The sequence below is a fragment of the Argopecten irradians genome, chromosome 10 (genome assembly GCF_041381155.1).
Source record: "Argopecten irradians isolate NY chromosome 10, Ai_NY, whole genome shotgun sequence".
Lineage (NCBI taxonomy): Eukaryota > Metazoa > Mollusca > Bivalvia > Pectinida > Pectinidae > Argopecten > Argopecten irradians.
Genome location: NC_091143.1, coordinates 5,135,946 through 5,151,208, shown reverse-complemented (window position 1 = coordinate 5,151,208; position 15,263 = coordinate 5,135,946). Strand labels below are relative to the sequence as shown.

The 15,263-nt window shown below is 35.5% G+C and overlaps 2 protein-coding genes across 10 annotated transcripts in view; both read right to left on the bottom strand.

Annotated features, from left to right (window-relative positions):
* The window catches only part of LOC138332964 (rho guanine nucleotide exchange factor 18-like), a 240,108-nt gene extending 232,802 nt beyond the window's left edge, over nucleotides 1-7,306 (bottom strand). For 7 of the 9 annotated variants that reach the window (XM_069281034.1, XM_069281040.1, XM_069281038.1 and 4 more), the window contains exons 1-2: nucleotides 7,183-7,306; nucleotides 3,677-3,851 (exon numbers count right to left, since the gene is read on the bottom strand). The gene's annotated coding sequence lies outside the window, so the exon portion shown is untranslated. Of the gene's footprint in view, nucleotides 1-3,676; nucleotides 3,852-5,755; nucleotides 5,777-6,827; nucleotides 6,987-7,182 lie in introns of those variants that run through there. The other 2 variants (XM_069281035.1, XM_069281036.1) reach the window with 2 other exon arrangements.
* A 1,818-nt stretch (nucleotides 7,307-9,124) lies between these two features.
* The window catches only part of LOC138332962 (ubiquitin-like modifier-activating enzyme 6), a 57,709-nt gene continuing 51,570 nt past the window's right edge, over nucleotides 9,125-15,263 (bottom strand). Inside the window, exons 32-36 of the mRNA XM_069281031.1 lie at nucleotides 14,435-14,548; nucleotides 13,554-13,681; nucleotides 12,993-13,080; nucleotides 12,377-12,471; nucleotides 9,125-12,022 (exon numbers count right to left, since the gene is read on the bottom strand). Coding sequence (XP_069137132.1) covers nucleotides 11,902-12,022; nucleotides 12,377-12,471; nucleotides 12,993-13,080; nucleotides 13,554-13,681; nucleotides 14,435-14,548 — 546 coding nt within the window. The 3' untranslated portion in view covers nucleotides 9,125-11,901. The remainder of the gene's footprint in view (nucleotides 12,023-12,376; nucleotides 12,472-12,992; nucleotides 13,081-13,553; nucleotides 13,682-14,434; nucleotides 14,549-15,263) is intronic.

The following is a 15,263-nucleotide window of genomic DNA, read 5'->3' as shown; positions in this document are numbered from 1 at the left end:
TTGACCGTTTGTTTGACCCATTGCTCTGCCTCCACTGACCAACGATTAGTGAGTGACCATGAGATAAGCCAGGAATTCGGGTAATAGAGCTTATACTAAAGGAATAATCATTGTTACACTGTTTGATAATGCAAATATGTAGGGATATCTGACGGTGACACTGTGGTTCAGCATCACAATGTATCTTACATACATACATTATACAGTGTAAAACACAATCTGAACATTGTGCATTGTATATGCCAACAACCTTCTATACACTTCTGTATGCACATATATAATGTAGAAAGTTTCGACATTCCTTGGACACTATGGTGTCATATTTTTTCTGAAATATTTGAGTCAATTTTGACCCCAATTCCAAAGACAAAGCCTCTGATTTTTTCCATTCTATCCTTGAACTTCCCCAAATCAAAGTACTCCGTACCTTAAAGTTCATCTAAAAATTTTGGATGGTTTGTGTATTTTTTTCAGAATGGTACTAATAATCCTATTCATTGTGATTTTATTCACATTTCATCATCTTTCCCAGGTCATGATTTAGTCATTTTTTCAAATTCAAAGTCAATGGCTCCATTCCAAAAGTAGTGAAGAAAAGCCCTTATATATAATAAATGCCATTGGTGAACAAAATGCATGGTGAGATGAATTTACTCATTGTTATAATGCAAACGCTCGTTCTCAATGACTATAGGTCCTGGCTGTGTCAGTTCACTGTCATATACAACACACTGACTCTCTCATACAATGTCATTTAAATCAGTGTGATTCAGTGTAACCAGATTTTAAAAACATAATGAGCTCAGGTTAACAAATTACAAAACAAATTTCCTTTAAATCTTTTATTACCAACCTAAACACGCTCATTTGCATTATTAAATCAGCAGTTGTCAGTAATTAGTCGTGTGCGATTCCTTTCTGTTATAAAGAATCTGTTGTAAAGAGATAAAGCACCACAAGTGTATATTGACTTTACACAGATAAATCCTGACCCTACCACTGTGTGACTTATGGATAGCAGGTCATCCTGGGTTCGGGAACTCTCCAATACTCTTTTGTACCTCCACTGATATCGCTTTTCAAACTATCATGTCTTGATTCTATTTATATCTCTGCTACTTGAAGGTGACAAACGACACCTTGTAAAGTTATTTCATAGCCAGACAACATCCTAGTTTGTTTACAAACTTTAGACAGTGTTAACCCCTAGCCTTGGTCTGTTACAGTGACTCACGCCTCCCTAAATATTTAATTTCAGTAGTCTAAGTGTCACTACATGCGACATTTCAGTAGATTGTTCATCATATGCGTCACCAACATGCAATTCTGAATAATTGACATTGCACCTCATTTTCATTTGTAAATTAGTCTGTTCAGCCCTTAATTTCCATTATGGACTGTTCCATCCTTCGAATTGGAAGAGTTTAAATTTATCTTCAGGGATGGTAAAACAGGAACAAGATCTAGACCCTTTGATGGCCTTTACGATGATACTATAGCAATCAATTTCAATTAATGTTATTGAAAACACAAATGTCGCTGTGAATACATTGGAATGAGATCAGGAAAGGAAGCAAAACGACATGCATGGTTACTTAACCCTATATGTCCACTCCCCCACCTCCTTAATTAACACAATTTCAGCTAACATCAGATTGATGTTGACCAGCATAGTGCTCACCTGTTACTGTGGTTATAGTGCTCACCTGTTACTGTGGTTATAGTGCTCACCTGTTACTGTGGTTATAGTGCTCACCTGTTACTGTGGTTATAGTGCTCACCTGTTACTGTGGTTATAGTGCTCACCTGTTACTGTGGTTATAGTGCTCACCTGTTACTGTGGTTATAGTGCTCACTGTTACTGTGGTTTGTGCTCACCTGTTACTGTGGTTATAGTGCTCACCTGTTACTGTGGTTATAGTGCTCACCTGTTACTGTGGTTATAGTGCTCACCTGTTACTGTGGTTATAGTGCTCACCTGTTACTGTGGTTATAGTGCTCACTGTTACTGTGGTTATAGTGCTCACCTGTTACTGTGGTTATAGTGCTCACCTGTTACTGTGGTTATAGTGTCTCACCTGTTACTGTGGTTATAGTGCTCACCTGTTACTGTGGTTATAGTGCTCACCTGTTACTGTGGTTATAGTGCTCACCTGTTACTGTGGTTATAGTGCTCACCTGTTACTGTGGTTATAGTGCTCACCTGTTACTGTGGTTATAGTGCTCACCTGTTACTGTGGTTATAGTGCTCACTGTTATGTGGTTATAGTGCTCACCTGTTACTGTGGTTATAGTGCTCACCTGTTACTGTGGTTATAGTGCTCACCTGTTACTGTGGTTATAGTGCTCACCTGTTACTGTGGTTATAGTGCTCACTGTTACTGTGGTTATAGTGCTCACCTGTTACTGTGGTTATAGTATAACAAAGGAAATCATCTATAAATTCAAATATACTGTCAACTCTGTTTACAAGAGCATTTAAAACATGAGTTATCCAAGAAAGATACCAGTTAAATACTGAATTTAATTCTGGATGAAAAAAAATAGATTTCCCTGCTGCATAAAGTATGTGTTCTAGGGTCAAACGTTTCTGGAAGTAAGAAAATCATTTGTAAAATACAATGTATTCTTTAGAAACCAAATTCCAATCCATGGTAGATATCGTTAGACCCGTCTCCCCCAATCTCTCCCCGTTGTTTTATGTCTGTGCCCTCCTGAACTCTCAGTTTGTGTTGTGTTATCTATTGTGTTGGTAACGCTGGATCCTGTTACAATCAATCCCGCATTCTTCCTGTACAGAGTTTGTGAACTACTATATAGCTGTTTTATCAGGCTACCTTAAAAGAAACTTGTACATCACCAAAACGTTCACCATTTTCCCTAAAATTTAAGCTTTAGAAAGCTTAATCTACTCTTCCTTCACCTCTTTCTTTAAAACTATAAGCTTTAGAAATTATGTCTACTGGTCCTTTGATCACACAAAGACAAATCCGTGCAGCTTCAGGTGTCCAAATTCATGTGTAAGTAAAGCAGTAAGTAAACATTGTAACAGTACTACACTTGTCACCCATTTGATTCACATTCCATTACTGCTAGTGCAATGCAGTTATAATCTTCACATATTTTAAATTGACTACCTCATAATCATGAAAATGAGTTTCATACATCAACCTTGCTACCCAGTTCATGAAATATGGCGATGAATACTATATACATAAATAATAAATAAGTAAAAAACTGTGTAATAACTTATGAATCGTGAGCCAATTCAAGGATATTCATGAATATTATTTGTATCTAAATTTTGACCTACTGCAGATTATGAAATCTCCACCAACTATTTTATATTTCACATAAGTTAGGGCATCCAGTTGACCCTTGACTTTTAGCAGTATCAGGAGTAGTCAAATCATAATTTCTCAGAAATCTAAATAGTCAAAACATATGACAAATAGACGTATATGTATTTCAAACTCAAAGAGTCAAATCTAGATTTTTTGTGACTCAAAAACAACATTTTCTTAGGAGTCTTCTGGATGACCTGATGACTGATGAGGACGTATCTATGTTTCTGAATTCATCATAAAAGCACTAAATCATGTTTTGAACACTTGTGGAGAACGAACACCTTACAAAGTCACCCTTTTGATAAGAATCCGAATAAGTTAACACTCACCTGAAATATTTGTATCCAGAGTCGGTAGTTAATAATGTGTTGTTTAGATGTTCATCACAAGAAAACCACATCCAAGAAAACATCCCATACTGACAGTACAAACTTGTATATTTACATCCATAAACTGTCCAAGTATACAGGTAAGCAATAACAATCAGAGATCACAGGACTGAGTCTGTAAAACAGAAATAAAGGAACATTGTTTAACATGTTTAATAGTCAAACAGCACCAAGTAACATCCATGTTAAACCAATCAACAGGTTCTCAAGGTTGACTGGTCAACTTTCAAACAATCTACCTAGGTTTTTTTACCATAGCTCTATAGTTTAAGATAAAAAAATCCAAATTTTGAAATTTATTGTTTATGGTATCCGCTTCTTAAAAATATCAAATATAACAGGGATAGTAAATGACTACATTTGGACTCCAAACTTCCCTGGAACTCATATATACTTCGAAACAAAATATGTTCTAACTATGCATATAGTATTACCTCTTGTGTAGAAGTGAGGGCAAAACATTTACAAATACGTATACCAATAGAGTGTCATATTGTATTATCATTAAGTAAACCGAAACACAGTATATAATAAAGAAAGAACATGTATTGTTACAAAGTACTTAATGTCAAAGACAAAGGCACATTAGCATATGGTATGTCAAACATGATTAAAACAAAGTACTTAATGTCAAAGACAAAGGCACATTAGCATATGGTATGTCAAACATGATTAAAACATAATAGCTATTTTAACATCTAATAATGTGCAGGTAGTTGACAAAATCCTAGATTGAACTCAGTGAAAATGTTAATTGATAATTACCTCAGGTTCTTTCCTAATCGGGTACACTTTCTGACCAACTATATTTAATAATTCCTTATCACAAAACAAATGTATGTGCACTATTAAATCGTTCCTATTAATGGTAGCAGTCTTTATACTGATGCAAACCTATACAACATCTACCCTTCTCCACTGCAGAAAAGATTGTTAACCAATACAGAGTACAATTAAAATCACAGAGAGTAGAATGTTGGCCATGATTTTAAACACATGTACAAGAACATGCATGTTCCTCTGTGTATTTATGTAGAAATGGCGGCTTTGATCTCTCTATCCTATAACATTGCCTGGCTGCAGACTGAATGACTACAAACTTTGATATGGCCTTCATGTGATTTCTTCTTAATCAAGAACAATGCTTCATGCTTTCACTCTTGATGTGTTTCCCTTCAACTGAATCTTCGGTTCAAACAAATCGACCACTTCACAAAGATCAATTAGAAATTCCTTTCCATTGGTAAAGTCTTCTATACTTTTGTCAATGGTGCTATTGTTGCATTTTAAGTACTACACTGGTTTTTATTTGCATGGTGCTGCAACATTTATAGGTACCTGCATAGTTCTATCAAAATATTACGGGCAACTGCAATGAACAACGATCTAAAATCTAATAAATAGTGTTCAGGTAGTACATGCATATGCTTCGTTCTCTCCTTCAATTATATATATATAATTAGTATTTCCCTCCTCATCTTCAAGACTTGAACTTGCTGAATTTTCAAAGTTAATTCAAATCAATGCAGGCTGACATTCCCTGATTACAACTACCAGTCTACCATATTGTTTCTTTAACATTTAAAAGTGATTTGTGGTTTCTTTTGTGCAATAATTTTGTGAATTTAAAGATCTAAATTTGGCATCATTAAATTTTTCTTTGAATAGTGTACATGCAGCAAAGGGTTCTGTTAAAGTTACTTTTTATTGCCGTATTCAACTCAATAAGCACAGAAGAGGCTTAAAAATTGAAATAAAAGAGGGGGCGTTTAATAGGACCAAATTTGGACAACTAACCTAGCCTTCAAAAAATGATTGCACAAAGTAAGCCATTATAACCAACTTATAAAAGAAATCAAATAGAGAAACCTCCACCGATTTTACAGCTTATATCTGTGTTAGAATTGAAGCAAGTGACATTGTGGCCTCAAAAAGGGGAAGAATGCGCTTATATATAGGCACAGGGGCGGTTATTGGGTTGAATACAATACTTAGACTATAATGCCAAGATTTTAATACCAGTCTAGAGAATTATCACGGTGATCCTAGTGGGTGTGGTTAGACCCATTCAGAGGCTGTGTATACAGTATGCTTTGTTTTATCTTCTGGATGTTCGACATGTCTACGCCCAATTATACCAACACCACTGCCAATAAACTTGAATGTAGTAAATGCACCTGCCCTCTTAAAGTACACCCTAACCATTTTGAAGTTGGGATAGAAAAGAAAACATAATTAGGTACATCGGTTATTTTTACATAATTCAATTAGCTTATCATAACACATTTAATTGATATATATATATTTATGCCATTATTTCTCAAAAAATACTTTAGACAATGAAATACTGAATTCGTATAAAATATTACTTTATACTAGCTATAGAACTGCATGCATATGTATGAGCCTAATTATTAATCAAAAGAAAATTGCAGTATTATATATGTAGAATATAATGACAATGTTGACACATAGACATATATGTTTCAAGTTGACACAATAATCATAACATAAAAAATGCAGTGTATATAACCCCCTCCCCAAGCCACCGTGCCGAATCGCTAATAATCATCACTAGTATTGACAGGTGGCAAAACCATAAAGAAGAAGAAGAAATCTTTATTTTTTTCACTTGATACATTTCTTTATGTTGTAATGACAAAATGTGACCTGTATCTTTTCTTAATCAATTTCGCTTTAACTTTGTGACACACAAGGCTGACCTGTCACATGGACCAGTAATTTTATATAAACAATGCCTGTGGGGTATAAAAAATATCAGATCTTGTTTATCAAGTCTCGAAAGATAAACGTCATTATGGCAAGATATATGACTCTGTAATACAGAGTTACATGTATAAAAGCACACGTCGACACTTATGATAATGGAATATGTTTAAACACTTAATGTTAATGTGAAAATTCACTGCAGAGTCCAGCTGACTTTATCTTTGTCTAATTTGTTGATTTTAGACTTGTGCAATAAATACAGTAAAGTACAACAGAACGGAGCCAGTAGGATATAACAAATCACGATATGGTTCTTGTCCGAGACCCGGCCGATACAACATTGACCCAGACGGTAACTTACCTGTCAGTGATAATTAGATATTGACTTCTACAGGTGTTTCTGCTTTAAACGTCATCGCACTTTATTTACGTCCCATACATAAACAATACGGGAAGAGTGCTACATCTGTATAATCCTATCTAAATCACGTGCATCGCTCGTGCATATAACGAGGATATAGCACCACAAACGCATATGTGTATTCTGGCTTAGTTAGGCCTATATAACTGCAATGTTTATTGTATGCGAATACTTCCCGCTCCACTTCCGGTTTCTACACGGGGCCTCGAGTCAGCTGAGACCTCCAACACGAACACCTGAGAAAGAACTTGTGGATATTATCTTGTATGTACGGATATATATCGCAAACACCTACCTGTTTGATTAAAATGTTGTCGACCAAGTCCATTTAAATCCAAACTTATCGATAAATAGCCGAGCGGAGTTTTGCTTTGACCGCCATACCGTTACCGACGGGACATTCCAAATCTATCTGTGACGTCACTTGTTATGTCATGTGACCGACACTGAACAGGTGCCCTGACTTAAGCTGTCATGTGCACACCAATCGAAATTGACTCTCCTTTTTATCATTTTCATCAACACATTCCCCAGATAGTTATCAATGAAAGAAGACAACACAGATAACAGGAAATAACAATAAAATAGCTTCATTTATTTTGACATATTTTGATTCAGATCATCAAATTTCACATTATTTACATATCTTTTTACTTCATTTAATCCAACAACAATTTATATGCTATATTGTACCTAAAATATTTTTGATACTATTTGAAAAAATAATGAAAAAAAATATTTGAAGAGTTTCATCATTAATTGGGATTGTGCAAAAGTGGGGTCAAGGTCATTTATTTTAACAAATTCACATTTTCTTTTCTATAAATTATTTTGTATCTTGAGTATCATGTGTTGAAAAAGACAAAATTCCAAACTGTATTCAAGATTTTAAACACATTCACATAAAATTTCATCTCTACAAATACTTTCTATCACCTCTGTGGGAGATTGACAATTAGTCCCCCACCTCTGGATCATAGTGGGGTAGTGGTTAAGGTGTCTATAATATTCTACAACCAATCCTCTACCTCTGGGTCCTAGTTGAGAAGTGGTTAAGGTGTCTGACATTCTACCACTAACCCTCCACCTCTGGGTCCTATTGAGGGAGTGGTCAAGGTGTGTGACATTCTACCACTAACCCTCCACCTCTGGGTCCTATTGGGGGAGTGGTTAAGTTGTCTGACATTCTACCATTAACTCTCTACCTCTGGGTCCTAGTGGGATAGCGGTTAAGGTGTCTGACATTCTACCACTAGAGTTCTCCACCTCTGGGTCCTAGTGGGGGAGTGGTTAAGGTGTCTGACATTCTATCACTAGCTCTCCACCTCTGGGGAATGGTTTAGGTGTACATTCTACCACTAACCCTCCACCTCAGGGTCCTATTGGGCGAGTGGTTAAGGTGTCTGACATTCTACCACTAGCTCTCCAACTCTGGGTCCTAGTGGGGGATTGGTTAAGGTGTCTGACATTCTACCACTAGCTCTTCACCTCTGGGTCGTAGTGGGGGAGTGGTTAAGGTGTCTAACATTCTTCCACTATAGCACTCTACCTCTGGGTCCTTGTAGGAGAGTGGTTAAGGTGTACATTCTACCACTAACCCTCTACCTCTGGGTCCTATTGGGTGAGTGGTTAAGGTGTCTGACATTCTACCACTACCCCTCCACCTCTGGGTCCTATTGGGTGAGTGGTTAAGGTGTCTGACATTCTACCACTACCCCTCCACCTCTGGGTCCTAGTGGGGGAGTGGTTAAGGTGTCCGACATTCTGCCACGTCTGGTTGCCAGAGACCCAAGGTTTCACACATTGTTTTCTATCTAGAAATATGGTGGCCATTTAAATATTGTTTCTGACGAATATTTTGCTCAAAATTTTCAGGCAAATGTCAAATCTCTAGCCTTTTATTCACAACCACAACCAAAATGGTGAACTTGGCACATCCTTAAAGTACATTTGATGTAAATTGGATGTTTAACACTAACAAATTAGCATTTTCCCTGCTAAAATGGTAAGTGGCATATATACATGTATACATATGGCACGAACAGTATTTGTACACTGCATGTCCTAGTTCCTATTGATCATCAATAACTCCCATCATCACATCATCACTAAATGAAATTGGAATATTGATTTTAATTTGACTCTGACCCACCCAACCTAGACTTTGAAACAACCTTTCCAATTTACTTGAGTAGTTATGGCTGAACATTGCAGATAAATAAAATGAGAAAACACCATCCAATCTAATATTCTGATTTTATTTGCAATTAAAAGTTGACAGTTTCAGCGAGTAGATTAAAACCATATCATACACAAGTGATTACATTATATAAATGTACACAACATGGAAATTACATTATGACCGTACACAACATTTAAATACACTAACACTCAACTATACCTGTATGGATTCAACATCAATAGAGGCATAATCTGCCCCAGTATGGAACACTCTCTTTGTCATGTTCACTGCACAAGATAGCACTTTAAATTAAGCTGATTAAAGTCATCATTTCATGACTCAATTTTGAGGAAAAGCATCAAGTTAACTAGATTGCTTAACAAACAAACTTATATAAATATATATTCACAAATCAATGATGGCATGTTAGCACTAAATAACTATAAATCATTTCAATTTGACATTATCTCAGCACTGTAAGTCCAAGGTAGGCAACTCTTGCTGATGTTTTCTGGTGAAGCTAGATACAATACCTGGTATTATAAACTGAAGTATATCATAACAGATGATATTAATTTATTTATTACATAGGGTCATAGTTTTTCACCTGTAACATATACTACCCGTATTACACTTTGTGTATAGTGAGGTCAAATAAAGGGCCTCAACTCCTTATGAAAACTGGTAGTCTCCCCAAGGTTTTACAATCTGTTTAATTAAATACAAGAAAAAAACTCTTAAAAAAGGTGACTTCAAGCAAACTGATTTTGACTTTGTAAGATGTTTTTTGTTCTCAGTCACAATTTTTCAGCAGCATAGCAAAAACCATTCTCAACAACATTTCTAAAATTTAAGAGATCTAGAGTTGCTGGCTTCCGATTTTTTATGCATGATATTTTAGGGATGTTGCACTTCCACCCCCTCACCCTTCTTTGAAAACTTCTAACAGCTCTTTTCTTTATATATGTTAATTGCCTGTAGCAAATGCTACATCACAGAAGTTCAGTATCCAATTGTGACGCTTTTTTTTAATCTATTTAATTTTCAAACTTTACTCTCACCGTAATCAATCATATTGGACAGGTAAAACATTGGATAGAAAACCTTTTCTGGTGTGAAGACTAATAAATATCATACAAGTTTATACAATATATCTTCAAACATAAAATATTTTGAATTTAGTCATCAATTTTAATTTGGATTTTTTTTTTCTTTTTTTTTTTTTTCTAAATATTTCATTGTAATTCGTTTTCATATCACAGCAAATTTCTCGATATTATTGATGTTTAGAAATATGTATTAAATTAAATATGGCCTTTACAAGTGTGAAGGTCATTTTTTTTAGCAAACTTGACAGCCATCCACACAAATAAATGCAATCTGACTCAAAACTTCTTGATTATGAATGCAAAGACAAAAGGGCAGTGTAGCTAAATAAATTGTAAGTGAACGGTATATAATGTACAACAAATGTTTTCTTATATTTAACAGTGCCACAACACAATAAATATAGACTCCTTATAAATAACAACTTGGATCACACATCACTTGATATCACTATCTCTTCTATCAGGTATGATTTATACACGGCATTCATGTCCCTATGAATGCCTCTATCAACAGACAGCTGCTGTAAACGTTCCACTTTATCACATATCACCAACAACCTGTTCAACGTTTACACTGAACTTATCACCATGTGAGATGTGACCCATTGTGGATTAGGTCTTATTGTTTGGTAATCACATTTTTATTGCAATGTCACATCTCATAAGAGATACAGTTCACACCTAAGAATGAACTGAAGTTTTAACTCTACGGGGGTTGGTGGCGTAACATCCTTGGACAAGGAAAATGTAGAAATTCTTGATGGAACCGGCCGTGGATCCAAAGGAATACAGAGCCCTCACTAAGAATCAAGGTCAATATGTAAAAGAGTGAGTCCAACACGGCCGTTCCTTCCAGTAAGCTGATTTTTTAATCAGAGTGTTGTTGACATGTTTCGACACGAAGGGAGCCGTCCTTTGAACCTGATGTTTTAACTGATTTTTCGTATTTTTCTTCCATAATTGTTCTATTTTAGCCAGCTTTGGCAATTGTTCATACCTCAGAAAAAATAAATTTTATCTTTAATATCATGTATCTACCTACATTTTGATCCTAGTGATTTTTTTTTGTAATCCTTAAAGTGTGCCAAACAGTTTCAGTACCATATATGGAAGGAATCTAGTTATTATCACACAAGCTTTGCAAAGCTTCAGATCAGTTCATATCAAGGAGAATATTTTTCTACCATTATTCTTTTAATGATTTTGGCAATATTCAGAAACCTTACATACAATTGTAGGACTATCCATGAGCATCATGCATCCAACATAACCCATTAATGATTAATTCATAATCTCACAGGTTTTTGCTCTGTAATTGTATATTTATACAACATAAGCTTATTATCATGAACACCATTTATCACATTGACATTGTTCATTTCTCGGTTCATACATCTGTGAACTCCAATGTCCATGCATACATGATTTAGTTTATGTCTTTGATCACAACTCTGTGAACTTTATAGCTTACATCCATGTTACCTTCATTTATAATGCATACATAGTTTTGTATCTCAATTCACATGACTGTGGATTCCATTTTTTGTTGCATACATAGTTTTGTTTGTCTCCGTTCATACTTCAATGAACTCAACTTATCATACAAACACACCATGTACATAGTTCATGCCCCGATGGTTTCCCCCATTCATACTAACCAGTTGTACTAATACTTAATCACATGTAAGTCTATAAACAGTTTAAATCACAGCGTATCGGTGTATCACAGATTGAAGAAGTATCTGACTGGTGGACCTGGTATATCCTCTTCTGTGTCGCCTTGTAGTGATACCACGAGGTCAACGTATCGTAGTCGTGCCGACGGCTTCAACAGCTTCACCATCCTATACACAGAAACAGAATAAAACTTCATTTTTATGTTTTTTCCAAATATATTCATATAAAACAACAGTACATTTTCATATTCATCATTATACTTGAACAACATCCTCACTGACTTTGTTAAATTACAAAAAATATTTGTTGTCAAATTATCTCCATGTACCAGTAATAACATAATAACGTAATAAACATATTTTCAAATAAATCACATTTACACATACAATTTAAACTAAAATGGATCTGTATACTTTAAGCAGCTCATTTATTAAAATATTATCAAACTAGACCATAACTAACAATCTTATTATCTATATAAACAGGCATTGTTATTATCGTAATAGGGGATGTAGACTTACGTTTGAGGTAACCGTTTGGAATGGCCTGGCATGAAGGGCACATACACCATCTTAACACCATGGCCGACCATCGTAGCTTCAAAACCAAACTTGGTCTGGAAAACAGGATTTACTCACTTAGTTTATTGAAAGAATCTATCAATGAAAATTTTACAGAGGAAACAATAAATCTCAAAGAACATTTGGCCATATTGGTTTATTTACCATATTGCCTATCAAAAACCAGCTCAAGAGAGCATAAGACAAAATATTCTGATTAAGTTAAGTATTTTCTGAAATATAGAAGTTTTTACTAACTTTGCTTCCAGAAATGAGTTCAACATCTCCATTCGTATCTCAAATAATATGTTTATTATTTTCAACTGAACCACTTCAGCAGTCGTGTTTCTACTGTTTAGTTCTCTATACGGTAGGCTGTGGTAGCAGAGAGATTAAGGTTTTAACCTTCTTCCAATATCTGTCAATCTATGGGTCATACGTTTGTCTGTATAGATATAGGTCAGTGGATTATCCAGGATACTCCATCTTCACTCCACTATTAAACCTCACACTTCCAAACTCATAAGCTGGGTATCAGCACGTAATGTAAGACCAACCTTATGTTTGCAGTACTGACCTTGAAATAATTAAGGAACTCCTGGAGTGTGTAGTCTTTGTGTCCCTGGACGTCCCAACGGTCCCACATCGTCACACTCAGGCCCTCCCTGTTATAAACAAGTCAATAAAACTCACAATAGATCTTTGTAAAAACCTAGCTACTACACCTTGTGTACACTTACTAAAACAGAATGGATATTTATGAACTTTCTTTTGTATCCTTTTAGAAATAATCTGAAATAAAATCATCAAACCTGCCTTGATCTTTGACTGTACTAACTTTCTTAAAATGACAAAAAATTCCGATTTTTTTTTTTTACACATACCATTAGTCAGTAATTGCCAAGTTATAAAACGTAATCCTGCCTGATGTATGAGTTATCTACCCTTGTAAACACTGGTGTCAGCAGTCTCCAAGTTATAAAACGTTATCCTGCTTGACGTATGAGTTATCTACCCTTGTAAACACTGGTGTCAGCAGTCTCCAAGTTATAAAACGTTATCCTGCTTGATGTATGAGTTATCTACTCTTGTAACCACTGGTATCAGCAGTCGGTGGGAATACCAGACAAGCACTTACTTGAGGACCACCTTCTCTACCGGCCCTGGTTCAGACAACACGATCACAGGTAAGGCCAGGTTCAGGAAGCAGTTTTTGTAACTTTCTATGGGGCATCTGTCTAGTGCCTTAACCAGTTCTATAGAAACCTACAATTCACAAGAAAATGTTACTTTATATTGATACTGTGTAACTGGTTGTTTTCAAAGAGATATATTTTAAATGATTTTGAAGGCATTGATGATATGATCATGGTTCACACTGTGAAAATTTTGATCCGTGAAAAAATAACCAGTGGCTATACAGTAGTTAAATATATAAATATAAACTTTATTTATTTTACATCGATTGAGAAACAAGTTATACAACTTATGTAAATCACTCTCGATGGCAGGGATGTAAGCGTGCGAGGGGTCTCAGTGTGGGAGGAAACCAGAGTGCCCGGAGAAAACCCACCTGATCGGGCAGGTGACCCCTGACCTTTTCACGTCCGTGTTGGGGATCAAACCCCGGCCGGTTAGGTGAAAGGTGAGCAACTTAACCACTACACCACCCGATCACCTACCTATACAGTAGTCAACCAGTAACTCCTCCCCACTACCAATAATGTTATAACTATGATGACCACAAACTATTGGCCTTTATACTGGACGTAATATAATACACTGGCAAACCAAAATTGGATTGAAGTAATATACAGAAATAAGTTAGGAAAATTAAGTTGTGAATTTTACATTTTAAAAGCTGTTTTTTCTTCTGTTCAAAGTTTTGTAAAATAATCATTATAATTATTCCATGAAAACCTTTATAGAAAAATGTTGACAACAATAAGGAGATATGAGTATGTAGGTGATGCTGGTCAACATTTTTCTCTTCAACATTTATAAGAATTCTCTACTCACCAGTCCAGCTACAGCAGCTGTCGTCGTGGCGATGGCAGGAACGATTCGTCCAGCGATACGTTTGACCTTGAGTCTATCAGCACTGTCTATACTGTACATAGCTGCTCTGAGGTTCTGGTTAGGAGAGAATGTTAGACAATGTTCAATATTTTAAACTTACAACAGATGATATTGTATTATTTTGTAAGTGAAAATAAGGTAATAAGGTTGAAAAATAATTTCAAAATAATTCCAATAAACTGTGATAACAAATCTCAACACAGACACCATGTTAGTACCTATCAGGTACCATTTAACATTTGATGGATCAGGTACCATTTAACATTTGATGGATCAGGTACCATTTAACATTTGATGGATCAGGTACCATTTAACATTTGATGGATCAGGTACCATTTAACATTTGATGGATCAGGTACCATTTAACATTTGATGGATCAGGTACCATTTAACATTTGATGGATCAGGTACCATTTAACATTTGATGGATCAGGTACCATTTAACATTTGATGGATCAGGTACCATTTAACATTTGATGGATCAGGTACCATTTAACATTTGATGGATCAGGTACCATTTAACATTTGATGGATCAGGTACCATTTAACATTTGATGGATCAGGTACCATTTAACATTTGATGGATCAGTAACATTTGATGGATCAGGTACCATTTAACATTTGATGGATCAGGTACCATTTAACATTTGATGGATCAGGTACCATTACATTTGATGGATCAGGTACCATTTAACATTTGATGGATCAGGTACCATTTAACATTTGATGGATCAGTACCATTTAACATTTGATGGATCAGGTACCATTT